The 26,877-nt window shown below is 51.9% G+C and overlaps 3 protein-coding genes and 1 long non-coding RNA gene across 11 annotated transcripts in view; 1 reads left to right on the top strand and 3 right to left on the bottom strand.

Annotated features, from left to right (window-relative positions):
- Window positions 1-3,128: 3,128 nt before the first annotated feature.
- FLOT2 (flotillin 2) lies at window positions 3,129-19,673 on the bottom strand. Of its 8 annotated transcripts, XM_036889762.2 has the most exons (13): window positions 19,055-19,212; window positions 13,292-13,380; window positions 13,124-13,205; window positions 10,033-10,123; window positions 7,949-8,039; window positions 6,830-6,953; window positions 6,299-6,417; window positions 6,066-6,179; window positions 5,845-5,964; window positions 5,550-5,764; window positions 4,950-5,133; window positions 4,510-4,659; window positions 3,129-4,400 (listed from the first exon to the last, which is right to left on the bottom strand). In XM_036889762.2, exons 5-13 carry the CDS (start codon window positions 8,021-8,023, stop codon window positions 4,362-4,364), a joined length of 1,140 nt encoding a protein of 379 aa, XP_036745657.1. In that variant the 5' UTR covers window positions 8,024-8,039; window positions 10,033-10,123; window positions 13,124-13,205; window positions 13,292-13,380; window positions 19,055-19,212; the 3' UTR covers window positions 3,129-4,361. The 8 variants fall into 8 exon arrangements, with proteins under 8 accessions (XP_036745657.1, XP_036745658.1, XP_036745656.1 ...); XM_036889763.2 differs by lacking the exon at window positions 7,949-8,039; XM_036889761.2 differs by lacking the exon at window positions 10,033-10,123.
- A 107-nt stretch (window positions 19,674-19,780) lies between these two features.
- On the top strand, window positions 19,781-20,735 carry LOC130683466 (uncharacterized). Its single transcript, XR_008997226.1, has 2 exons — window positions 19,781-19,830; window positions 20,616-20,735. It is a non-coding gene; the product is annotated as an uncharacterized LOC130683466 (long non-coding RNA).
- On the bottom strand, window positions 19,926-23,789 carry DHRS13 (dehydrogenase/reductase 13). The gene is made up of 5 exons (XM_036889767.2): window positions 23,505-23,789; window positions 23,313-23,431; window positions 22,213-22,336; window positions 21,713-22,024; window positions 19,926-20,375 (listed from the first exon to the last, which is right to left on the bottom strand). The coding sequence occupies exons 1-5, from the start codon at window positions 23,629-23,631 to the stop codon at window positions 19,927-19,929; spliced, it is 1,131 nt and encodes a 376-aa protein (XP_036745662.1). The 5' UTR covers window positions 23,632-23,789; the 3' UTR covers window position 19,926.
- Window positions 23,790-25,577: 1,788 nt separating this feature from the next.
- Window positions 25,578-26,877, bottom strand: part of PHF12 (PHD finger protein 12) — a 38,304-nt gene continuing 37,004 nt past the window's right edge. The window contains exon 15 of the mRNA XM_036889837.2: window positions 25,578-26,838. Coding sequence (XP_036745732.2) covers window positions 26,504-26,838 — 335 coding nt within the window. The 3' untranslated portion in view covers window positions 25,578-26,503. The remainder of the gene's footprint in view (window positions 26,839-26,877) is intronic.

The raw sequence follows: 26,877 nt of genomic DNA, 5'->3' as shown, positions 1-26,877 counted from the left end.
TGTGTATTTTACCACAATTAAAAATAAAAGTTATATAAACAGAATCATATAGTATATAACATTTTGAGATTCACTTTTTTTTGCTAAGCATAATTCCCTGGAGATGGATATGCCTTTGATAAGCAGATAGTCTTAATTTTAATGTTCCGATTTATCAGTCTTTTTTAGTTAGTGATTTTTGTATTGTCTTTAAAGTCTTTGCTTATCTTAAGGTCATGAAGTCACTCTGTTATTTTCTACGTGTTTTATTACTTTTTAAATTTAGATCTACAGTCCATCTGGATTGATTTTGTGTAAATGTGAGGCTTAGGGTCAAGAACGCTTTTTTCCCCCTCCACACAGATATCTAGTATCTTTCATTGAAAAGACTGGCCATTCCCCACAGCTCTGCACAATCACTTTCATCATAAAGCAAGTGTGGGTCTACTTCTGGACTTTCATTGGCCTCTGGAGTGTTAATATCCCACTGTCTTAACTACTAAAACTTTTAAGTCTTGGTATCTGATAGTTTATATCCTCCAACTTTTCTCTTTTTCAAGTTTGTCTTGCTTATTTTAGATCCTTTGGCGTTTCCCTATAATTTTCAGAATTAGTTTGTCAATTAAAAATATCTTGGGATTTTGATTGGGATTGTATTGAACCTATAGACCAATTTGGGGGAACTGATATCTTTGTAATACTGAGTTTTTATTGGTGGGCATGGTATATTGGAGGCATTTTTATTTCTCTTCTTCTCTCATGCTCAATGTCAGAAACTCTAGTTAGTTCAAAATATATCCAGAATCTAAGTGTTTCTCACCACCCCCATTGGTCCAAGTCACTGTCCTATTTCACATGCATTATTGTAATACTGGTGAGCAACTAGTCCCCCTGGGCCTCCCCTACCCCTCTTCATTCTATTCTCAGGAAGGCATGCAGAGCAATGTTCCTATTGGGTTGACTTTCATTTAACTTGTAGGGGCTCTTTTGATATATGGGATGCAAGTCCTTTGTTACATGTATTGTAAACATTTTTTTCTGACTGTGCTTGCCATTTTTCTTGTTTCTTCTGATGAACAGAGAGACTTATTTTGATGGTCTAATTTATCAGTTTTTTCTTTTGTGGTTAATGCTCTTTTTTTGTTTCTGTCCTAAGAAATCTTACCTAGGCCAAGGTCATAGAAACACTGCCCTCTTGTTCTATAAGCTTTATGGTTTGCATTTTTACATTAGGTCCAAGATCCATCTCAAACTAGTTTTTGTATATGGAGTGAGGTAGGGGTTATGATTCAATTTTTTTTTTTTTTCATACAGACCCAGTTATTACAGCACCATTTTTGGAATAGATTTTCCTTTCTTCCTTTACTTGTCTTAGTGCCTAGAATGACCTTTTTTTTTAAAATTAAGGTATCATTGACATACAATCTTACGAAGGTTTCACATGAGCAACATGTGGTCACTACATTCACCCATACTATCAAGTCCCCTCCACAAACTCCATTGCAGTCACTGTCCACTAGCATAGTTAAGGTAATATAGAGTCAGTGCTTGTCTTCTCTGTGCTACACTGTCTTCCCCGTGACCCTCCCCCACATCGTGTGCCAATCATAATGCCCCTCAATCTTCTTCTCCCTCCCTCCCCACCCACTCTCCCCCAACCTTCTCCTTTGGTAACCACTAGTCCCTTCTTGGAGTTTGTGAGTCTGCTAGTTTTGTTCCTTCAGTTTTGCTTTGCTGTTATACTCCACAAATGAGCAAAATCATTTGGTACTTGTCTTTCTCTGCCTGGCTTATTTCACTGAGCTCCATCCATGTTGCTGCAAATGGTAGGATTTGTTTTCTTCTTATGGCTGAATAATATTCCACTGTGTATATGTACCACATCTTCTTTATCCATTCATCTACTGATGGCCACTTAGGTTGCTTCCATTTCTTGGCTATTGTAAAAAGTGCTGCAATAAACATAGGGGTGTGTATGTCTTTTTGAATCTGGAATCTTGTTTTCTTCTGGTAAATTCCTAGGAGTGGAGTTCCCTGGTAAAATGGTATTTCAATTTTTAGCTTTTTGAGGAACCTCCATATTGCTTTCCACAATGGTTGAACTAATTTATATTCCTACCAACAGTGTAGGAGGGTTCACCTTTCTCTGCATCCTCGCCAGCATTTGTTTAGAATGACCTTTTTAGATGTGTTGGATCACATCACTCCTCTTTCAAAATGTTTTTGTCATTTCCCATCTCAGAAATGGTCAAAATATGCCCCATTAAGGTTCCAGGTGATCTGAAAACAAATTCCCATCCTAACCTTATCCACTGCCAGTATCCACACTGCTTAACTCACTCACTTGCTTCCAAACACATGGACTTGCTGTTCTTTGATCAGGACAGACACACTTCTACCTTAGTGTCTTTGGACAGAAAGCTCTTCTCTCTAACATCTGTCTCATGTCTTTACTTTCCTCAGTACTACCTTCTTAATGAAGTCTTCCTTTGACACACTAAAATTCCAACACCCTCCCAAACTTCCTATTCCTTTTCCTATTTTGTTTTCCTCCTCAGTACATACCATTATCTAACACAGTGTATATTTAATTTTTCTTGTTTTATTTCCCCCACATGAATGTAAGCTCTAAAGGCTAGGGGTTTGTTTCATTCTCTGCAGTCTCTCTAGCATCTAGTACAATGCCTGGCACATAAGCAAGCATTAGACAAATCTGTAAGATGAATGAATATTGAAGCCCAGAAAGATGAAGTTACTTGCCCAAGATTATACAGATGATAAACAGAGTTAAAATTTAAACCGAAGCAGTCTGACTCCAGAGTTCATGGTCTTAAACTAGAAATGGGCTCCATTACTGAGTGGGGCTTAGTATGGGCACAGAGGTGCAGTGAGCCCAGCAGCCCCTTCCCCCTGCCAGCACTGGAGCTAGTTCTCCCAGGGCTCAGGTCTGGCTTCCGTGTCTGGGCCAATGGCAGCTCTGCCCCAGGATGCTACTAGGGGGCAAGGCCTGTGTGCTGATGCCCCCCAGTGGCAAGTGTGGGGAAGAACAGGCAAAGTGCATTCTTTAGGTTGAAGGATGTTAAGGGTTGGGGGACCTGGCTGGTTCTTGCTTCCCAGTCTTTCGCTTCACAGAAGACATGATACAGGGCATGGGCATAACAGATCTTTATTTTACCAGAAGGGGCAGGCAGCGGGGCAGTGCAGCATCCAAGCCCCAGACCAGACATGCAGCATCCACATGCAGGAACAGCTACACAGGCCAGGGCAAGGCTGGGGCAAGGACTGGGACCGTGGAACATCCACAGCTCCCCTGCCAGGATGCTTGGGCTCTGGGCTCTTCTGCCTCCACTAGAGCAAGGAGACAGAGGACTGGGCTGCTTCCCTGTGGCTGGAACCCTATTACTCTGGTCAGGAAGAAAGATGGCACAAGGAGTATGGAGTCTGGCCAATCTACGGCACTCATTTTGGTACAGGGTTGGCACAGCTTTGCCCACTGGAAGGGCCTGGCCAGATACCCAGGACAGTGCAGCCTACACACTTTCTAGTCCCCAACAGGGCTAGACCCTGGTCCTAGAAAGGCTTAGCAGAATTGGGACCAAGACCCACTCCACCTAGTAGGGACATGTCCATGAAGGGGAATTCCCTGAGCACAAGCAGGGGCCTCCTAAGGCAGTAGTAAACTGAGGGAGCTGCTATAGAAGGAGGCCTTCCCTCTGTGCCCCTGGGGCTAGGGAGAGAGGTCAGGTACAGAACAGGCCCAAGACTAGGGAGGGTGAAGTGAAGGGCAGTGGCCCTGGGCTTGCAAGCCTTGGCTACCCAGGCCTGGCAAGGCTGCAGTAGGTGAGGCTAGGGGCTTCCTGGGGAGGGTTTACGACTGGGAAGACTAGGCCAGGTGCGGGCAGGGTGGCCGTCCTATCCAGACCCCCTGTACCCATGCTGAGCTCTGGCCAGGGCCACAGGGAGAACAGACAGATGAACAGAGAACTTCAAGGCACCAGGATTCTGAGGAGCAGCAGGGCCACCCCCAACAGACAGACAGTGATTATAATAAACATTTTCGGCTGAAACTACATATGTATAGAAGTTGGAGGAGAGAGGGAGAGAAAAAGACAAAGGAAGGGACATACAGGAAGATGAGGATGGAAGAGACAAACCCTATGAATGTGGCAGTGAAACTGAGGGTGTAGGGCAAGGGAGAAGAGGGAGGAGACAGACAGAGACAGGAAGAAAGGAAGACAGCCAGAGAAGGCCTGAACTCGCAGCACTTCTGGTCCCTACAAAATAAGGCACCAGAGTCAGTTCGTTCCCATTGTCCCTGTGGTATTATAACAGGTGCTGAGGGAGGGGCGGGTGGCTGCGAAGGGTGTGAGCCTTCAGGAGCCTCACACCTGTGCACCGGTGGCCTTCTTGATCAGGGGTATCTGCAAAGATGGAAGATACCATGAGGCCTTGGCTCTGGGGCCTGCAACCTTGCTGCCTGGGCTAGTTTATTCGCCGCCCAGGAACCCCTGCAGCTAGCTAGGCACGCACCTTAGACAGGTCCACGCCTGTGAGGGCGTGCACAGAGGCAGGCAGCTCAGCCAGCAGCCGATTCACTTCTGATGTCACCTTGCTGTTGTCCCCGCTGAGGACCACAATCTCATCGACTTTGGTCAAAGGAGCAGCGATTTTGGCAGCAATCTAGGAGGTGGGAGGAGAGCTTGGCTGGTGCTCTGACTCCATTCACCCACCCTAACCAGCATCTCTCCCTCCTCCACCTCACCAAACCCCAAGGCAGCCTGGGTGGCCCTTAATTGCAAGCCATGGTCAGAGAGGCCCAGTGGGCCAGGAATGAGCTTGTGCCTTTTGCAGGGTTCCCCTCAACACCCCTCAGATAATCCTTCTAGCCAGCCTGTTTCTGTGTTTCTGACAAGGCCCAGGGGAGTCCCGGCATTTGCCCAGTTAGCCTCAGCCTCGGGTGTGGGTCTCACCTGGGGCAGGGCCTCCAGCACCAAGGCCATCTTAGCTGCGTCCCCGTATTTCTGGTAGGCCTCTGCCTTCAGTTTCATCCGCTCAGCCTCTGCCTTGCCCATCGCCTCGATGACTGCCGCCTCTGCCTCCCCAATTTTGCGGATCTTCTCAGCCTCTGCCTGTGCCAAGAGGACCTGCTTCACCCTGGGGGAGTCCGGATTGGGGAGGATCAGTGGGAAGTGCCAGGAGACCCTTAAACCTTGCCAGGGGACCAGTAAATGCTTAAGCCCTCTGCTCTGGCAGGTGTCAGGGTGGGGGACCCATTAAGTGGGGTGCTCTGGCTTTGTGGCTCTGGCTGCTGGCTTCCAGATACAAATGGGAAGGGGCCTGACCAGGATGCCCTCTATGCCAAGTACCATTCCAGGCCCTTGAACCTCCTGTATTGAATTCAGTCTTTCTAACAATAACCCTGTTGGGGAGGCAGGTCACCCCCACTTCACAGTGAGTAAGCAGGCATGGGGGAGCAGTGGCTTCTGAGCTGCGGTCAGCGGAGTGGAGGGAGTGGATGGAGGGCAGAGGAGCCTGACTGGCCCTCAGCCCTGGTGCCCAGCAGCACTCACTTTTCACCCTCAGCGATCTGCTGTATGCGGTGAGCCTCAGCCTCCGCGGGGCGGCGCACAGTGGCAATGAGCTCCTTGTCTGTGCGTAGGATCTCCTGTGCCTCCACTGCAATCTGCTTCTTGCGCTGCACAACCTCAATCTCAATCTCTTCCTGCCGGATCTTCTGCTGCTCTCGGGCCCCTTGAAGCTCATAGGCCAGCTGGGCCTCAGCTGTCTGTGGAAGGAGTATGGTCAGCATGTCAGAGGCTGGCTGCTAAGTCTTGAGCCCTGAGTCCCAACCCTACTGCTTCTCACCTTGACGTTGACTTCCTCACTGAAGGCTGACTTTTGCAGCTCGAAGGCTCGCTTGGAGTCAGCAATCTTTGTGTCTGCCATGAACTTCACATCCAGCATCTCCTTTTTGCACTCAGCTTCCTGGGAGCAGGGAGGGCAGCTGCTGTGGGTCCCCTGAGCAACCATGGTCCCGCTACCCCTGAGCTCCCTGTCCCTGGGGGTGGGAAGAAAAGCCCAAGTACCCGGATGCCTGCATCCCTCTCAGCTTCGGCTACTCCGATGTCGGCATCTCTCTGCACCACGGCAGTCTGTGTCTTTCCCAGGGAGCTCAGATAGTCCACTTTGTCATATACGTCCTGGGGAGGGAAGCAGGAGTCACCCTTGGGAACAGCCAAAAGGCACAAAGGTGGCCCTCCTGCCAAGTACCCCCCTCTGAGGTGGACATGGGGGCTACAGCCTTCCCATCACACTGCACCTTGATGGTGAAGCTGAGGATCTCAATGCCCATGCGGCCGACGTCAGGGGCCGCCACCTCCCGCACCAGCTTGGCGAACTGGTCCCGGTCCTGATAAATCTGCTCCACAGTCAGGGTCCCTGGGGGCAGAGGGATCATAGACTGGCTCCCCAGGGGCCCAGCCAGCTGGGAAAGGGAGGAGGCATGCAAGTAGAGGTGTGAGTGTATGCAGTGTCATGCAGACTGAGCTGGGCCTTCCTGGGGTTTCTAAATCATTTAACACTGAGCCTCTTCTCAGACTCTAGGCTGGATGAGGAAAAGTGCTCCAAGCAGCACCAGGGGCCTGACAGATTGGCAGCCTGTCACCCCCATCCCACTGCCTTCCTCTTCACTCAAGTCACCTGAAGTTTTGAAAGAAAACACTTTGGGGGAAATGTTTCTATTTTTCAGCAAGAAACCTTGGTAGGACTGCCAGACTCCTGCCCTTCCTTGGAGACCCTATGTGGCTTCTGGAAGGCAGCAGAGGGGTCCCTGGGCTGGACTGGGACTCACCGAGGATGGAGCGCAAGTGCCCCTCCAGCGTCTGCAGGACGACATTCTTGATGTCCTGCACATTCTTGCCCAGGAACTGCTCACAGGCCACAGCCAGGAGCTCCTTCTCCGTCATGATCTTCACCTGCCGGGCACAGAGGCACCTGAGCCAGGCTGGAGGGTGGCAGAGGAGCCCCAGACCCAGAGGTGTGGAGGAGGGTGGCTGTGCCCCTCTCCTCCTTTTTCAGACCTGGAGGCCTAGGGGCTCGAGGGGGCAGAGTCTGAGGCCTCTAGTGTGGAGAGCACACGAGGAATTCCTCCACTGAGAAATTTCATCTCCACTGGCAGCCCCAGGCCCTGACATGGCCTCTCTCCTGGCATTTGGGGCTTACCCTCCCACCCCTCCAGCCACTCGCTGGTCCCTCATTAGCCAATTCCTCCCTTTCAGGCTCCCACAGGTAGGAGACCTGCAGGCTGAGGGGCAGGGAGGGCAGAAAGGAGAATGAGCAATAGGGACACACAGAGACCGACTAGGGAAGACCTGGATGGCAGGAGACAACTCCAGCGGGATGCCGAGGGCGGGCATCCTCCTGACTTTCCTTCCTGAGGTCCTAAGCCAACAGCCCCTCACCAGAGGCCCATAACAAGGCTGAACTTCACTGTCCTGGGAAGTGGAAAGGAAGGCTACAGCAGGAAGCCCCTCGCTCAGGCACCGAGCTGGGACTATAGCACAGCCTCCAACTCCAGAGCCCAGAGCTCCTGGGCCTGACATGGTCTCACCCTCTGTCCCCACCCCTTCAGATCCCTCCCCAGGGAACGAGAAAGCCTGGATTCTGGGGCTTGGCATTTCCGACACCTGCAAAGAATGGGTGGGGTTAGTGAGACAGGAGCCCTCAGCACTGGTTCTGTCCCTCGTGGGCCAGCTGAGAAGAGAATGGTTGTCTGTTAGTCCTGCTGGGGGGCCAAGGGACTGAGCGAGCATGTTCCAGTGGTGACGATCCTCTCTTGGAAGCAGGGGGGAGGGGCAGGGGCACTGGAGAGAGACTGCCCCTGGCTGTTGTCCTCTCTTCCTCCCCCCAAGCCCCAGGACAGGGACGAGGCAGCTCGTCGGACATGCGTGGGGCTGCTGAGTTACTATACCTGGGCGACACCCGTCACAGTTAAAGCTACCCCCTCGGCCGTCTCTACGTCCTCGCAGCGGGGCTGCAACGTCATAATCTCTAGGGAAATCCTGCCAAGAAACGCAAAACAGGGGCATGGGTCTGGGGGCCCAGGGCCTGGGGTGTGGGGAAAATCCAATACCTCACTGCTCCAGCTGGGATGGGCCTGGGGTCCTGCTGCAGAGGAGGGTGGGGAGGGCTCTCCACAGGGTCATGGTTGGGAGCGAGAAGACGGGTGGGAAGGCAGAGCAGGGTGGGTGCAGGTGGCTCCAGGGGAAGGAGTGTAAGTATGCTACCCACATGCACACATGTCCTCTGCTCAGATCAACCAGCCTCAGAGCGGGAAAAGGAAGTAGAGAAGTCGTGGGTGGTCTGGGTTGGTGGGAGAACCAGTATAGTCACGTGTGTAGGTCCTGAAACAGCAAGTAAGTGCTGGTACTCCAGGCTGTGCTGTGTGGGTCATCCATGGTGCCAGATGAACACCCCCAACAACCTCACTGTTCCCTACTCAGCACCCCCAGGATGCCCCAGAAGGCTGCCCAGAAAGCCTGGCATACTGGGAGTATGCCTGCTGCTGGGGCAAGACAGAAGTGATCCTGTGTCTGCCCCTTGCTAGGAGGGCCTGCAGGAAACAAGCTATGACTTAAAGCCCACCATCTGGGGTTGGGCCCAGGTGGGTCAAGTGGGGAGTGAGGGCTGGGTCCCACTAGAGCTTCCTGGCCAAGGAACACGAACCCTAGAGAGACTTGTTCTGCACAGACAGTCTGAGTCTTCAAGGGTGGGCATGACTCAGCCCAAAGGGGACCTGGGCCTTTGCAGTTGTTTCAAGTAGAGTAGTGGGTTTGGAGGGGTACAGAGTTGCTTTAGACAGGGTGTCAAGAGTGGCTGGGACCCTACCCATTTGACACAAGACGGTCAGAGCTTCTTTGCAGGCCTCTGCACTGAAGCCTGCCCTCCCATGGCTGCAAGGGGCAGATGAGATGCAGCTGGTCCCCTTCCTGACACAAGCGGCAGGATGGGTGAGGAAGGGAGTGTGGTGGTCTAGGGTTTTTGCCTGAAGGCTGATGGGCAATTTCAGGCAGAGGGAAGGGGATGGGCAAGAAGATGTTTAGGCTCTGAGGGGCGGGGAGGCTCTCTGCTGAGTCTGCAGTGCCAAGAATGGAGCTGGTGCTCAGTAGAGAGCTGGTGAATGAAGCAGTGAGGATGGGAACCTGCATGTTACATGGAGAGGACTTGGTGTTACTCAACACCCTGGCTCAGGAATGGATTTCAGCAGCTAAGGCTGCACGGCAGTGAAGAGTGAGCGACTGAGTCACTTGCTTTCTGAAGGGAGATCGCATTATAATAAAGCTTGGGTTTCTCCAGCACTTTTCTAAAACTCCCGAAGTATTTTTACTTGCCTTTTCAACATCCATACAAGGCACAGAGAACATATGATTCTCTCCATTTCAGGAGGGAGGAAACTGAAGGCCAGTGACAAGAGATTTGCTCGGCAGCCTCTCAAAGAATCAGGGGCAAGGAACGGGCAAGGCTTTTCTCACTGAGGCCTGTCAAGGAGACAGGAGCGGGCTGAGGGCCTGGGTGAACAGAACTCCCCAGTGAGCCATCTCCTGGCCTTGCAGGGAGGAGGGCTAGGGCTTGACTCTGGGGCCTGGGGAAGCGGCTAGCAAGGGGCGCCATGGTACCTGGAGGACGAGGACTTCCGCACAACTAGTTAGGACTGAACCCTTCTCACCTGGACAGCCCAGCTCTGTCACATAAGGGCCTGTGTCTCCTGCCTCAACTTACTCCCGATTTAGGCTTGGCAACATCCACTGGCAGACTTGGGCAGAGCTTCCAAAAGCCCTTGTCCCTTCCCCACTACTAGCCCCAGTGAGTGAGGGCAAGGGAGCTGGGGATCTACAGGGGTCCATCCTGGCACCCAGCATAGCAGCAGGGGTTGGGGAGAGCAGCAGGGAGGGAGGGACACTCTCAGGAGGGGAGTCCGCCCGGCTCCTGCCTGCCAGGCCCCGCAGGGCAGGAAGAGAGAAGGTTAGACAGAGGAGGAAGCAGGTGGGTTATTACCTGTGCAACCCCTGTTACGAATAGCGGGACCCCCTCCGACGTCTCAATATTCTCACAGCGACACAGGATGGTCATAACCTCCAGAGACAGTCTGAGGAGCAGCCAGGAGGTAGGGAGAGGTAGGGACAGGAAGGGGTAGGAGGGGACACAGCAAACACACACAGTGGTTACCAGACAAGCACTGATGCCTGATGCTTGGGGGCAGGGCAGGGTCGCTCTCACTACTTCAGCCCCCCACTGCCAGCTTAGCCTAGGGCTGTAGGGGATGGAGACACCCCCTTGCTGGCTTGAGGCCTCTGGGTCTCTTCTCTAGCCCCCATACCTTTCCAAGGAGAAGCAGCTGCTGGGCTGGGGAAAAGCCTGCTGCTGCCCTGGTCTATGACCTGAGGTCGGGAGGCCTGTGCACACGGCAGCTGGGCTGCCCATCACTCCACTTTCCCAAGAGATTCCTGGCACGGTCTGGGAGATTTAGCCTCAGCTGCACCCTCCAAACACAGGCAAACCTGTGTTTCCAGAAATTGGGAGGAGGAGGCCACTCTGGGGATTAATGAGCCACAGCAAATGCTGGATACTGCTTGGGGCACAAACCCTCAAGGTTTGCGCTACCATCACTAGAAGGCAACTGAGGGCCAGAAAAGCCCAAGGACAGTTTTGGATTGCTGATTTGGGGCTGTTGGAGGAGGATGTGCCAAGGAAGGCTGGGGGAGAAAGTGTGCCTGTCCAGAATACTTACAGGGATGACTGGGAGATGATGGAGTAATAAACTTTGGAATTTCCCAAGTTGAGCACAGGCAGAGAAGAGAGTCATGGTAAAGAAAATAAGTCACCTTGAAGCTACTTGGCACACCCTAGCTGGGTCTCCTGGGAGCAGTGTGTGTGTAGAATGGTGGTCCGGGTAGAGCTGAGGCTGTGGACAGTGTGGAAGGTTTCCTTAACCAGAGGAAGGGAGGAGAGAGGCTGAGGCTGAGGCTGAAGGAGCAGAAGCACGTGGCCTGGGGGAGGGAGGCAGTAAGCAATGTGTAGGCCCCACCTCAACTCTCCCAGTGGCAGCCCTGGGGACTCCAGCCGTGCAGGTGTGCAAAGGTCGCTTTCATTCAAGCCCCTCACACTGATACCGTGGGCCTGAGAGGACTCTAGGCCTGGCTCAGACAGGAACCCACCAAGCTCTCTTCTGGGGAAGGAGGAAAGAGGGAGAGGGGAGAGGGAGGAAAGGCAGGAGGGAAGGTGGGAGGCTGCAGCTCAGATGCCAGAGGCGGAGGAATTGCTTGGGTGAGGGACAGCGCTGCCCATGTCAGGGCTCAGGATAGTATAGGGCGCGGCAGGGAAGTGCAGCAGGAGGGACCTCACTGAGCCTGGAGAAGGATGGCTGACACTAAGCGTGGGTGAAATGTGGGATGGCTGTGGGGAGTACCTCAAAAGGGAGGCTGAGGATCCAGGCTGGGTTAGAAGCCTCTCCTCTGACCTGAGGGTCTCCTGCTGGCCTGGGGAAATAAAGGCCTCAGCTTGTGGAGACATCCCCCAAGCAGGCTAGGGGTTGGGGAAGGGTCTATCCCCCACAAAGGTGGGGGCTGCAGGCTCAGACTACCCAGCAAGTGGGACCAGAGGTGATGCTGAGCCTCGTGTGTGAGATCAGTTTCCCAGGAGGAGGTACAAGGCCCTCCACCCCTCACTTCCAAACCTGCTGTCAGAAAAGCTTGGTCCTCCTGTCTTGGGGGTCTGCTCCCTGGAGCAAGAAGCTGAAGGGGGACCAAGAATGTGGAGACAGGCTGCAGGGGGGTTGCTCCAGACAGGACTCTGGGTAAGCTGACAACTCTCTGGGCTAGGCCATATGTCAAAGTGTTTGGACAAGACACTCTCTTGTCCCAGGACGGCATAGTGTGTGGGGCAGAGTGGCAGTGTCGCTGCAGAGGGCACTCCATGGCTTCTGCCAGGCCAACTGGCCCATTCAAGGGTGCCTGGGATCCTCCCGAGAGGAAGCTGTGACCAGTACTGATTACTCTCTTGACACTTCGGCCTTGCGCCAGAAGAGTCCCCAGGATCCCTCAACTCAGGCAGGGCAAAGTGAGGGGAGAGACGGGGGAGTGAAGGGGGTTCCTGGGAATTCAGTGACTGGAGTCAGAAAGCTGAGACATGCTCCCCATGTGCCTGACCGTAGCTGACACCCTCAGCCTCCCTGGAGCCCCAAAAAGCACTGGCAGCTGAGTGCAGTCATGGATTTCTCTCTGCTGACTGGTGGGGCCAGGGTGGAGGTGAATTATGACTGGAAGCTCCATTGCTTCCCCCTCAGGATGCCCACTCCCTGCCCCCCCATGCCCACACCTTCAGCTCTACTGCCCTTGTTGCCTGGGTCCTGGCCTAGAAGGATATGGGCTCCTCTCCCCATCTCCCAAGGGGGTGATGGGATGGTGGCCTGGCCAGCATGCCTCATCTCCTCCTTGGGCAGTGAGAATGGCAGGAGAGGTCCAGGACAAGTCTGGCCTGACGGGGGCTCTGGGGCAGCTGGCAGGTGGTGGTGGGCCCTCTGGGGAGCTGAAACGTCCCTTCCTTTAGTCTTTCCAAACTGATTTGGGAGGTCCAGACCTGTCTCACCCAGTCCCAGCACCAAATCCTTAGATCTCCAGCCGTCTCTAATGTGGCACGCTCAGAGAGCTATCTCAGACTGTACATCCATTCTCTGCTGACTAGCCCCTGCCTGCATCATCCCAGGGCCTGTGCAGGTGACGGTGTAAGGGGTCTCTTCAGCCTTTTCTCCCTCCCTAGACCTATTCAAACAGGGTGTATAGTTAAGGCTTCATGAATCATTAAGCTAGAATCAGGAAATTAGGATTCTGCCTGGGCATGACCCTGAATTCTCTGGGACAGAAGTGATACTTGTAATGGAAAAAGGCATGCCCATTAAGAAGGTGGCCCTGGTTAGATCTCCTGCATGCCTGTGCCACCCATTTCAGCTGCGTCAGAGGCTCCCCCTACACTGCCAATGGAATGTGGCAAGTGGCAGACACTCTAGCTGGCCTGATGGAGGAAGAAGCGCTGGGAATTCTGTTTCTCTTGCCCACCAGGATGCCATTTTCCCAAGTCCCCAGACCCTTACCTCTGAGTGTCGGAGATACACCACCAGGCCCAGGCCCAGCCGCCAAACACATACTGTTTATAGTCGGAACCACAGCAGCCCCCTGGAGAGCAAAGCAAACCGCTGCCAGTCAGTTAGTTCTTGGGTTTGTCTATCCCCATCCCTCCAACAGCTACTTTGGACCTTTACCTGCTCTGATACTTGACAGCTCCCACTCCTGGGTACCAGGTGCCGAGGTTACACAGAAATGGGAGACAAGCCCTTAAGGGCCTTGGAATCTAGTTTGGTAGACAGGCAATTGGCATAAAAAAGAGGCTATCCAATGAGTGGTTCTGAATGTACGGCTTTCAGAGAACGGTAGAGGTCAATGGGCAGGAGTGAGCCGGAAAGGCTGCCATCTTTCATGCAACAAATACAGCAGCTTTCTGCACTAAGGGTGAAGAGATGAAGATAACGATTCTGTCTTGAAGGATGTGGGAGCTTTTAACTTTTCCACTGACCTGCTTTTCAGACTGAAGTCTAAAAGCACTTGCTTTCTGAATCACTCATTAGATATCCTCCTTTCTATGCAAATTGCCTGTCTATCCAACTAGATTCTAAGGCCCTCCCAGTCCTGTCTGAGACCAGGCTGTTCATCTGTTACTAGGATGAGTGCAGATGAGAGGGAATGAATGTAGTGGGGGCCAACGCTGGGAGGGTGATGGGAGGCAGGGAGCCTCCAAGCTGAGGTGGGAGCCTTGTTCATGCCCAGCAGACACATCTGTGAGGTTGGTTCTCTATTCCCAGGGATTTGGAGTCACTCTGTTCCTCTTGTGCGAGCAGACCTCAAAACAAAGGTCAACTCATGGTACCAATGGGAGCAGTGAGAGAAAGGGAAAAGATCTAAAAAGGAAGTGGTTCCTGGAAACTGTATCAACTAAATAGAATGTTGAATCTGGCCATGACCCAGATTAATGCTGTGGACATGTTTGCCATGCTCTCTACGCAGAAATGAGAAAAATCAATTCCTGAAATTCTTGTTGTGAACCCTCCTGCTAATGTCAAAATTACTCATCAAGTTCAAGAAAACTTTAGTAAAAGCTGGAGGGGCAGTTCATTTGCAGTGTGAAGAAATGTACAGGAGGAAATAGGATTCAAAGGAAACGTGATTTGGGAAGTAGCCAGTGAGTGTCATCATTTCCATATTTACAAACTCTGGTTATCCGGAAAGCTGCAGTGTGGGTGCCTCCAAAAGTCAAGGGTCAGGGGTAGTCTCTTGTAGCTGAATTACTGTATCTCTGAAGACCCCTGGCAAAGAACAAGGCAGGGTCAGGGTCAGGGGGGAGGGAGAAGAGGACAGATCACATGGTATCTCAGGTATCTGGCCAAGGAGCTGGTGTGTGTGTGTGTGTGTGTGTGTGTGTGTGTGTGTGTGTGTGTGTGTGTGTGAGTGAGTGATGGGGGCATCACACAGGGAGTTAAGCTGGAGGGTGAAAAAGTTATGTTTTCCACGAAAAGATGCTCCACATCACTAATCATGAGAGAAATGCAAATTAAAACCACAATGAGATATCACCTCACATCAGTTAGGATGGTCAACATCCAAAAGACAAACAACAACAAATGTTGGTGAGGATGTGGAGAAAGGGGAATCCTCCTACAATGCTGGTGGGAATGTAAATTAGTTCAACCATTGTGGAAAGCAGTATGGTGGTTCCTCAAAAAACTCAAAATAGAAATACCATTTGACCCAGGAATTCCACTCCTAGGAATTTAATTAAAAAATGCAGGAGTCCAGTTTGAAAAAGACATATGCACCCCTGGATTTATCACAGCACTATTTACAATAGCCAAGAAATGGAAGCAACCTAAGTGTCCATCAGTAGATGAATGGATAAAGAAGATGTGGTACATACACACAATGGAATATTATTCAGCCATAGGAAGAAAACAAATCCTACCATTTGCAACAACATGGATGGAGCTAGAGGGTATTAGGGTCAGTGAAATAAGCCAGGCAGAGAAAGACAAGTACCAAATGATTTCACTCATCTGTGGAGTATAAGAACAAAGAAAAGAACTGAAGGAACAAAACAGCAGCAGACTCACAGAACCCAAGAATGGACTAACAGTTACCAAAGGGAAAGGGACTGGGGAGGACGGGTGGGAAGGGAGGGATAAGAGGGAAAAAGGGGCATTACGATTAGTACACATAATGTGGGGGGGGGGCACAGGGAAGGCAGTACAGCACAGAGAAGACAAGTAGTGATTCTATAGCATCTTACTGCACTGATGGACAGTGACTGTAATGGGGTATGTGGTGGGGACTTGATAATGGGGGGAGTCTAGTAACCATAATGTTGCTCATGTAATTGTTCATTAGTGATACAAAAAAAAAAGTTATGTTTTCATTTTTGAAACACCACTTTGCAGAAAGAGAAACACATGGGGTCAGGGATATAAGGTAGAAGCTTCTTGCAGTGATGTAGGCAAGACAAGGTTGTTGATGCTGTGGGATAACTTATAGCTGTCTTGGCCAAAAGGACTTTCTATGCAGGTGGAAATGTTCTATAGCTGCACTGTGCAATAAGGCAGCCACTTGGCAAAACATGGCTGAGATGACTGAGGAAATGAAATTTTAATTTAATTAATTTAAATTTAAGTGGCTACATGTAGCTGGTGGCTACTATATTGGTGCAGTTCTAGAGTTGAGTTTGGGTCAGTGGTGAAGCCAGTAACCAACAGAGAAAAAGTGAACTGGAGACAGGTTTTGGATGGGTGGAGGCAAAGGACCAAAGACAACCCCCCACCTCCGAGCGCAGGGGCTTGTCAGGTTAGACAGCTGGCATCTGACACTGCTCACTGGGTGGCCAACCCAGTTTCAGGGGTCTGCCCCTGTGCACAGGAGAGGCGCTCTTAGTCTCTTTTTCTCTGTGATGAAAACACCAGTCCACAGGGCTCTGTTCACGTGAAGTATTGCTGGTTTCTTGGCCCCAGGGAGTAGGGCAAGGGAGGCCTCTAAGGAGTCAATTTGAAACCTAAACCATCTTGGAACCCAGCGAAAACTTCGAGGGTCAAAAGTCACAGCTTCTTCTGGCCAGTGGGGGCATGCTGCCTCCGGCCAGCTCTAGTGCACTTCTCACCAGGCTGGGGGAGGAGGTGGTAGTGGTAGGATAGGGTGGGGGAGGGGTCATCCACCATTCATCTTTAACTTCTTCTTTGACCTTGGGAGCAGGCGCCACAGCTCAAGCTGGACCATGGCCAAGGGCAACATGGCCATATTCCCAGGGGCAGCAACAGGAAGCTGGGTCTGCCAGACTGTCCCGCCCCCAGCAGCCTCCTCCCCTGGAAGGCATCTTCCTCCCAGCTTCCTGGTCACACTGCCCCCAAAGAACACTTCAGGGTCCCTTCCTTGCCTCCCTAGCTCTCACTGTCTTGAGACCAGGAATTTGTCCTAATTTTATCTCCCTTTTTCTCACCCAACTTGCTTTTGTTTGTCCTGTCCTCAACCAAGCTGAAAAACAGAACACAGCATGATAGCCTCTGTCCCCACTATTAGACAGACAGAGCCTGTCACTCTGCCCTCTCAGTGACACTCCCTTCCCTTCCTGCTCCTCTTCTACCTTCTTCCTCCTACTAGTCCAGAAGACCACACCCTATGAGGGGATTTAGCCCTTTTTGATTCACAAACCCCCTTAGTAGTCTGGCAATGCTGTAACATTCATACATTCTTCAAATAAAATACATACAAAACAAATTATATAGTAATATGTGTGATATAGTAATATGTTAAATAATAAGAGCTAATGGTAGACTTACTAGCTTCAAAGTAGATTATTTCAAAGTAGTGATGAACATAAATGATTCTTAAAGTCCCTCCACAACTGCAGTGTGGTAGGAAAATACCTGCTAGTACCATCATGGACTGTCACGCACATTAATGATCACAGGAAATGCTAAATTTAAATTAAGTGAAATTTAAATTTATTTAGTGAAAATAAAAATGTACCTTTCCCCCCCATCTAAATGCACAGACCTCTAAATTCAATCCACAGCCCATGCTAAGAACCTGACCTATTGTAGAGATGAGAAAAGGGTGCATGATAGTTGGATTCCCCTTTTAAATTCCTGAAAGAAGAAACAAAGAAAAAGTTTTTATGCTACAGAATGAAGGACCAGAAGAACCTCCAGACTTTTCAGGTGGAAAAGATGACCATGAGCTGTATGAGCATCCTTCTGAAAGTGGGCTGAGGGAGATGCCTCTGGACTTAGATGCAGGCCCAAGTAACCAGGCGGAGGCAGGGCTGGGAGTAGCTCTGCTCTCCTGAGAGTCCATGTGCAAGAGAGTTGCATCTCAGCTTGATGATCTCAAATACCAAAATACTATTTCGTTAGGCATCATCCCTCCCTCTTCTCTCCAACAGTGCCTTGACTCTAGCACCTTTAATTCCCAGCACAGCCTCCTCTCCTCATCCCTAGAACAGCTTTGAAGCTAGCACTGCATTGGCCTCTGGCCAGAGTACTATGTTTCTGGCACCTGGAAGGTACAGAACAGCCCATCTCAGATGTTATTTTCACCCCTGTCTCAAGGCTCTCCAAAGGGACAGGACTGGGGCTTTTGTCTCTTCAGTCCAGAGTCTGGGCTACCAGGAAGAAGCTCCACAAGAAAAACAAAGTGCCATGCAGATTTGGGTGCTAAAGCCTTCTTTCTGTGTGGGGGCTGGGAGACAGGCCCAGGTCTTACAGAGGTACAAGTCTAGCCTGAGTGCTCTCTGGGTGGGGGGACGGGTGCATCTCTCCCTCTGATACCAAAGCTATCTCTGGTCTTTAGGGAAATGAAGCATCTTATCTTCCCCATTCCTGCTCATGGAGAGTGGTGGGGATTTCCTGTCCCAGTGGAGATTGATTTTTGAGATCTAACAGAGCCAGAAGCCATGTTCTGGGGTAAATGTTCCCAGTGGATTTATCACACTTGCCCAAGGGTGGACAGATACAAGCCCTGGCCCAGCCCACCCCCTTCCACCCACTTCTGTAGCCAGTCCTAACAACTCTGCACACTGACTGAAAACTGGCTTTGGTACTGGGAAGAAATACAGGGGGATTCCTTCAGTACAGGCCCCCAAGCTGTCGGGACACACCGCGCCTCCCCAGCACCTGTGAGCTAGGGGTAGCTGCACAAAGTCCGGGTTTTAAAGATTTCAGAGGTCATTCAAGATACCCAAATACACAATTTAAAAAGCAGCTGTAAAGCAAGATACCTCTCCCCTCCCCAGTACTGCAGTCTCCAAGCCCCACCTAAACTCACAGAGATTCTGCAGCCTGCAGCATTTTGCAACCGGAGCGACACAGCCCAAAGCCCGGTTTCTCAACCTGTAGAGGCCACAGCGGAATCTCAGGGGCAGGCAGTGTCACTAAACCCCAGCAAGACCCAGCCTGCTCGGAATTAACGGACCAGAGCACAAGAATCCATGTCCCAGGGCTCCTCCCTAGACAAGAACCTGCCCCCCCAGAGCTGTGAGACCCATCCTCAGCCCCGGGCGCTGGAATCCAGCCAAATCGCCGTGTTCCGGGAACCACTGTCCCCTCCCTCCCGGAACCCTACGGCTTCAGTTCGGGACCCCACGTCGGAGCCGAGGGGAGAGCCTGAGTAGGGAGGAGGCGGAGAAAGGAGGGAATAAACATGCGAAAACACGCAGTGGGCGGGCGCGGAGCACGGAAAGCTCGAGTATGGGGTCCCTCCTGGAAGGGGTCTCAGGTGCCGACCGGAGCGCGGCTGACTCAGGCCCCATGCCCGGAGCCCCCACCTTGCCCCTATCGTCCTTAGCCCTTCCCTGGCCTAGCCCTTCCCCGTTCGCTCCGCAGCCCTGCACGCACCCCGAGCCCCCTCCTCACCCACCTTCCCAGACCCCGCCCTCGCCCCCAAACACCCTCCCAGCACCGGCTGCCCAGGCCACCTCCCTCGCTGCCCCTCACCTGAAACCACCAGCGCCTCGTTGGGCCCCACCGTGTGGCAATTGCCCATGGCGCCGGCGGGACGCACGGCCCTCGAGACCGCAAAGACAAGGACGGCAGCCGGCCCGCAGCCCGCACCGCCGGCCGCGCCCAGCCTATCCCGCCACCCCCAGCGCCCGCCCGCGCCCCTCCGCGGCCGCAGCCCCGCCGGAAGTGTGGCGGCGGAGGGCGGGGCCGGCACGGCGCGAAAGACAGCAAGGAGCGCGAGCCGCGGCAGGCAGCACGCTTTATCACACTGGGGGCCAGGTCGCGGGGCTCAGTCCGCAAGTACCCCGCCCGGGAGGGCGTCCCCCTGCTCCCACGGGGCGCCTCGATAACCGCCCGGCCATGCCTCACCTCCCAGCAGCCACCTTGCAGTAGTCGGCCCTGGAGTCAGAGGGCTTGGGGTCAAATTTCAGCCCCTGCTCTTATGAGACACCTTGGGCGAGTCACTGACGGTCACGCCTTTGCAAAACGCGGGTAATTCAACCACCTAGCTGTATTGTTGAGAAGGGCCCAGTTCAGTAATTCTCAGTGTCGGCAGTGCACCAAATAACAAATCCAGAGCTGATCACGATCACGAGTGGGGCCTAGAATTATGAAATTCAAACTCCCGAGCAGCAGTGTCTGGCACATTAACCCCCACCTCTCAATCTGGAGCACTGCTATTTTCAGGAAGAGATAAGGACCCATTATTTCCTTCCACCAGGGAACAACTGTCCAGACACACCCTGAAGCCCCAGCAAGTAACCATGGACGTAAAACTTAAAAACCCTTCAGTGACCAGGGCATGGTCTGGCATGCAGCTAAGGTTTTCAAGGGCCAAGTACAAGGAAAGCATCCCAGCCTGGAGTTTAGGCTTGGGGCTCAGGTTCAGCTTTAATCTGAATTCGGTTTGTGATCTTAGACACATTTGGTGGACTCTGTGGGCTGGGGTAAGGTTCAGAAACTGTGGACTCCTCAGGGTGGGGGCTGCTGAGAGAAGATGGGGTCCCGGGGTCCTCAGGCTGCAGGTCTTCATCAGGTTCAGCATCCTCCCCAGGCCCGAGCCCTGCCAGCTTTTTGCTGGCCTCCCACAGCCGGTGAGCTGCCCAGTCATCTCGGGCAGCTGGGGGCACCTCCTCTACTCGGCAGTTGGCAAAATATCTCCCACTGAGGGGCTCAATGCCCTCCTGCAGAGCGCAGTATAGGGGTGTCTGGGCACCCCCTCTTGGTGCCCGCAGCACCAGCCAAGCCAGTGGGCGCAAAAGTGGGCATAGCCATCCAGGAACATGGCGCAGGAACAGCTCTGAGTTAACAGGCCCTGTGGATAGGAAGAAAGGAAGGAGTGGTGAGTGAGAGCAGTGGCTGAGGGCCCAGGGTAAGAACAGCAACAGGGCTAGAAGTCAGTTCCAGGGAAACCAGGGCCCTGGCAAAGTGACCTCACTCATTTCCAAGGGCAGACCTCCTCCTCCCCACCCAAACTCCTTGTACAGCCCCATCTTCCAGATTTTGCTCATGCTGTGTCCCCAACAGTTGTGTCTGTTTCCATCTTTTCTTCTAGGTCAAGTCCTGGTACTTTGTTTAACCATCAAGCATTTGTTTATTAATGCCTATGGTAGACCAGCCACTGTTTTGGATGTTAGAGATGTGGAGTGTAATAAAGGCTTGATAAACATTAGCTGTGATTATTATTGTCACTTATAATTACTAATGAGCCTTAGGTAATGACTATCTAAAATGCAGTATGGTAATATGGGTAGGACAGATCTTGTTGTCCTCTAACCTGTTCCCTAAAGGCAGGGAGAGGTCTTACTCATCAGTTAACTCACTTAGACTAAGCCAAGATGCTTGCAGTGCTCCCCGGACCCTACATGACCAGGCCATTTGACCCTAGATGACTCTGTACCTCATTTCTTGCCACTCTCTCCCTCCCACTTGTTCCTGCCACAACAGGCTTCCTATTCTTTCTCAAGCACACCAGGCACTTCTGCCTCAGCACCTTCACACTTGCTCTTTGCTTTGTTCTTTATACTCTTCTCCCCAGAAAGCTATATGGCTCATTCTCTCGTCTCCTTCAGCCTCTACTCAAATGTCACCTTTTCAGGTGTGTTTTCCTTGACCGCCATATATAAAATAGCACCCCGTTATTTCATCATATTCCCCTTACCCTGTTTTATCTTTCCCCATAGCACTTTATTACCACCTGTCATTGTATACATTTATTAGCCATCTCCCCTTCCCCTAAACTAGAATGTAGACTCTACAGTCTACATTTTTCCACTGCTATATTACTAGCACTGAGACAAATGCCTGGTGCATAAAAGGTACTCAGTACATACTTCTTGAATGAATGAGTAATTATTAGCCGCTACCTCTTTATAGTCAGTTCAGTCACTCGGACGGCTCTTGGGGTCAGAACCAGGACCTAATTCATTGCCATACCCTACCCAGTAGTCAGCCACCAAGCTTGTGGTGTGAAAAGAACCCAGACAAGGAGAGACTAGTTCCAAGACCACTAAGGAATAGGTTTTTCCTTGGACCATGCTTTCTTCCTGTTCTGAGATTCTGTGGCTCAATGAGAGGCTGGGGGAAGCACGGAATGGGGTGAGGATGGGAGGGGAGGAATCAAAGCAAAGCAGAGTGGCTACCAGGCCTTACCTGGGTGGGCTGCATAGCAGGTGACACCAGTGCCCTCAAGCTGAGCGGCAAGCTCCCGGGCAAACAAGACATTGGCCAGCTTACTGTTGGCATATGCCCTCAGCTCCTGCCGCCAGCCCACCACTGGGTGGTCCAGGCGTGTGAAGTCGAGGCGCCCTCGCCGGTGGGCAGCTGAGGAAACCACCACCACACGGCTGGGGGCGCATGTCTTCAGCCGGGGCAGCAACAGGTGTGTCAGCAGGAAGGGGCCGATGTGGTTCACTCGCAGCAGCAGGTTAAAGGGCTCGTGGGTCCGGCCACAGGAACTGATTCCTGGGGTAGGGGCTAGGAGTGAGTAACTGCTCTCTAGAGAGATCCCCACAGGCCTCAGTGTCCTTGTCTGTGAGATGGTGGTAAGGGGTATCCTTCCCACATCTCTACTGGCCACTGGTGAGGCCTGGCTGGTGGAGGCAGTTGCCCCTGGCCACCCGCTGCCCCCTCCAGGATCTGCTGCCTCTCACCAGCATTGTGGATGAGGATATCCAGCCGTGGCTCAGAGCTCAGGAAGGTGGTAGCAAAGGCCCGTACGGAGGCCAGACTGGCCAAGTCCAAGGCCATAAAGATGACCTCATTGTTCCCACTCTCCTGTGGAGTGGCAAGGACTGGGTTCGTCACCATGCATTTCTCTCCTCCTCCCTCTTCCCAGGCACCAAATTCTGAGAGTCCACTTCCTACTTAACACCTGCCCCTATGCATCAGAATGTAGTGGGTAAGTATGTGGGTTCTTGATGCAGATATTTTATTAGAGTGTGACCTTGGCCAACATATTTAATCTCTCTGGGCCTCACTTCTCTCATTGTAAAATGAGAATAATAATAATAATAATAGTACCTATCTCATGGAGTTCTTGTGAGGCTTAAATGAGTTAGTATATGTAAAATACTTAGAACAGTGCCTGGCTTGTGGTCAGAACTGTGTACTGGGTACTTTCCATTATTATCATCATCATCCCCTCTGCCTGTTATTGGTTACTCTAAAATCTACAACAGATGTCTCAGTGGTCTCTCAACACTCTTGCCCCTTCCAGTCCAGCCACCACACAGTCACGGAGGGTTCATTCCAAAAGTCTATTTGTTTTGACAGTCCAGGACCTGCTGAGGACCCTTTGTTGGATCTCCACAGCCCATCCTATAAAATACAATTTCCTCAATAGGCAATAGGCTCTATGAGGGCCTCCAGAACCTGGCCCTGGCTCAGGGCCTCCAGTTCCTTCATTTTGTCTTTTCCCCATACTCTGTGCTCCATTCTCAGTAAACCTTTTGTTCAGTTTCTTAAACTAGACCAGGTCTCTGGCCTCAGGGTCTCTGCACATGCTGTCCTGTGTCCTTCCCTTCCCGACGGTCTTCATTAATGTAACTTCTACAACCTAAACATCTTAGAACAGCAGTTAATTCCTCAAGGAAGCCTACTCCCCAGCTTGGGTCTGGTGCACCCCCCCTCTTCTGCACTTAATGCATCTAGTAGTACCCTCCTCTCAGGGGCTTGATGCCTCAGAGACTGTTGACAACCCTCTGGGTCCCAGTGTGTCTGTCCTCCGTTCACCGTTCCGGCCCTTCCTCACCTGGCGGAGGTCGAAGGCGGCCGCCTCACCGCGCTCCCGGCTCCGGCAGGCCAGCACCACGCGCGCTCCTCGGCGCGCCAGCTCCAGCGCCGTCATCTTCCCGATGCCGCTGTTGGCGCCTGCAGTAGGCGGGCAGGAGCTAAGCCGGGCCCGCCGCCCCCACCTCCCCGCCGCCCGCCCTCCGGCACTCACCTGTGACCACGGCCGTGCGGCCTCGCAGGCTGGCGATGCCCCCACATGGCGGGGCCTTCACCAGATTGTAGTAGACAAGCACGTAGGCGCCCAGCAGCAGCCCCGCGCCCAGCAGCAGCGCCTCCATGCTGGCCGCACCTTCGGGCTCCCGCGCAGGTCCAGCGCCGCCCGGCGACAGCGGATCCGCTCCGCACCCGCAGGGAAGGAAGCCGAGCGCGCCTCAGTCTCCCGCAGGCGGCCGCGGGGGCGCGCGGGAACTTGGGCAGGGGTAAGTGTGCATGTGTGTGCACTACGAGCGCCCCCTAGACGTGCGTCGGCGTCTTTGGGGTGCGCCTGTGCGAAAACCTCTAGGTGCGTGTGTGCCTTTGGGTCCGGAGAGCGCCCTCTAGGTGTGCCAGCGCGAACTCCTTCCAGATGCTCTATCTGTGCCCAGGCACCCTAGGCGTGCCTGATCGGTATGTACATACATCCACGTACTCTGTGGGTGATTGTCTTTTTTGGTATGTAATGTCCCCATGGGCCCTGGAATTACCCTTCAGGTTGTGGTACGTCCCTCTAGATCTTCGTGTGTCTTTGTGAGCGCCCTGTGTGTACTTGCAGTCCCTGGGAGTGCCCTTCAGGTGTTTGTTGTGTGAGCACCTTTACGTCTTTGTGGGTCATGTGGGTGGAGAGCCTCTCAGGTCTATACATACATCTGTACTCTGCCAATGTGCGTGCTTGAATGAACACCTTAGTATTGTCCATGTCCTTTGTGTGTGTGCCCTGTAGTTGAGGGCTTGCCAAAGGGGCTGGCAGGCTGTGTGTGAGCCCTCTGGGTGTATGTAGCAGATTATTTCCTTTCTGGAGATGCTACACAAATGCTGTTGTATCTGAGAGTGAATTGGGTCCTGGATGCTTTGCCCTTCACATACAAGTCCTTCAATTCCTTATCCTCACATTCAGCCCTCAGGTTCTAAGATTCTTCTCTGCTCTTCCCAGAGGCCAGAGAGGTAAGGCAAGTGTTCAGGGTGGCACTATCAGTTAAGGGCTGTCAGAATTCACTAATTCATTAGTGTCTACACCCCCGCCTCTGCCTCCTATCCTCTCCATTTCTGCAGAGAAGCAGGAAGAGATGAGTGTAAAATCAGGAAGAAATTAATCTGTGGAATGGTTCTCACAGGTGGTAGCAATAGGTTAAAAAAAGAAGCTCCATTTCTCAATGGAAGAAGTAACTATGATGGCAAGGTGGGTGGGAACAGCTAGGAGGCACTGGAAAGGGTATTCCTGGCCAGGTAACTTGCCAGAACCTTGCCTGAGAAATCCAGTGCATTTTAACACCCATTGTTTGGTACTTCCATGTTCCTAGCAGTGTGGTTAGCCTTGGAAATGCTAGGTTAGATTTCTCCTTTCTTCATGATGTTCCCCAAAGAAGTTTGAATTGGCAAACTGCTCCGCACTACATTCTAAGCTCCAAGAGGCAGGGGCCCTATCTACCCTGCTGGTTGCTCACGGCAAGTGGCCTAGACCAAGCCCCAAGTTCTTGCAAAGGCCAGGCACAGAGGAGGAAATCAAATGGTATCTGAACAAATGAATTGCTCTGTGCCCAGCTAAGGCTGACAGGGAAAGGGCAAATCCAGGTGTTAGGACTTCTCCCAGAATAGATTACTAGAACGACAGCAAACATTCAGAACCAAAGGTGACCCCAAGTCCTTTGGTTAGAGCTTCTAGTCCAGAATGCAGAGGTCTCATTGCCAGCTGCTTTGACATCTTCATGTTCTGGAGCCAAAGGGAGCAGGGACCTGCACTCTTGGATTCTTGCAGAATCTGATCATGTCAAATGATCATCAAGTCTTCTAAACTCCATGAAGTCAACCATAAAGCCAGACAACAGTTCCCCTCAGCAGCTGCCCCCCAACCTTTCTATTTTCCCACATCCACCTTAGGTTCGCTTTTCTCCACCACCACCTCTCTTGACTTCCCTTGGGAACTGAGTATCTGGGAATGAGGCTAATTCTGTGAGCCTGGCACCAGGGTCTTGGGAAGGGTCCCCTCTTAAGGGTGAGGACAGGTAGGACAGACAGGCAGAAAACATAATTTGAAGTATTTTTGTTCTTTTATATACAGAATACAGGAAAGTTTCTGTAAAGTCTAAAACGTTACAATTACTATGTACATTGGTACTAGTTGTGGGGGTGGGTGAAGAGGGAGCCAGGGGTGGAAGAGAAGTGGCAAGAGAACAAAAAAAGGAGACAGAACAGGTTTACGACAAAAACATTTTTGCTACAATAGACAATTTGAAGAAAACGCTCTACCACATGTAGTACTGTACAGTCTTTAAAAACATTGAAAAATGCCATCACTAGATGTATTTACACAAAATCCAAATACACTTTTCCTTATTTGAAATAAAATAGATGGACAGCCAGAAAAAAAAATTCATTTCTCATTTGTCCATAATACACAGTAGCTACCTGTAGTGCAACCGCTGCAGAAAGGGAAAATAACTTGGAGGGTGGGAACCATGGAAGGAGGGTGGGTAGCGATCTTTATATTAAATAAAACAATGATATTGTATAGATTTTGCTGTATGAAAACTGTATTTTTTTCTTTTAATATAAAACTATTGTCACTGCCACAAAATAGAACAAGTTTCTGATTATTTTACAACTGGTGGGCGAGGGGGAGGGAGCAGGAGGCGGGTGGGGAACGGTTTTGTGTTGTAGGAAGTGTCCAGGCCATTGGCCTTCCCCCTCCCTGCCCACGCTGTTCCTCAGCTCAGGTCTGCCGCTTGCCCATGAAATGTTGAGTACAAATATATGTGCAAATGCCCCCTAGAACTTGAGAAAAGAAAAAGGATTTTTAAAAAACAGTCAAAAGATTTTCTTCATTTCATGCAAAGATTGTAGTTGAAGGGTTTCTGGTGGAGTATAGAAAAAACCCGGGCTTGGTTTGTGTACATTTTTGCATTGCAGGAGTCTCGGGTTGGAGTGGACAGGCAGGTGACCGGGGAGCCGCCAGCCCTAGGGAACGGAATTGGAGCGCAGCACAGGGCCCTGGTGGGGCTTGAGAGAGAGCTTCTCGGCCAAGCCCCCATCTTGCAGCAGGCTGGCATCACCTTTGGGCTGTTTGGTCGCAAACTCAGTGATGCTGAAGACAAACTGCAGGCACCCCAGCTTGATGTAGCTGCCATGGTGCAGTAAGGCTGTGCCTTCCCAGCCGGCCCCACTGCCCCCAATCAAGCTTGAGCTGCTGGCTTTGCAGTTACAGGGTCTCCGCTGTGGCCCCTGGGCCTGGGAGCTCATCATGGCTGCCTCCTCACTTGGCTCTTCATCCTGTTTCCGGTGCCGGCAGCGCCCTAGGAAAAAGGGGGATGGTCACAGGAGAGGAATATAAA

The sequence above is a fragment of the Manis pentadactyla genome, chromosome 4 (assembly GCF_030020395.1).
Source record: "Manis pentadactyla isolate mManPen7 chromosome 4, mManPen7.hap1, whole genome shotgun sequence".
NCBI lineage: Eukaryota > Metazoa > Chordata > Mammalia > Pholidota > Manidae > Manis > Manis pentadactyla.
The sequence above is the reverse complement of the archived record's forward strand: the minus strand, read 5'-3'. Positions and strand labels throughout refer to the sequence as shown.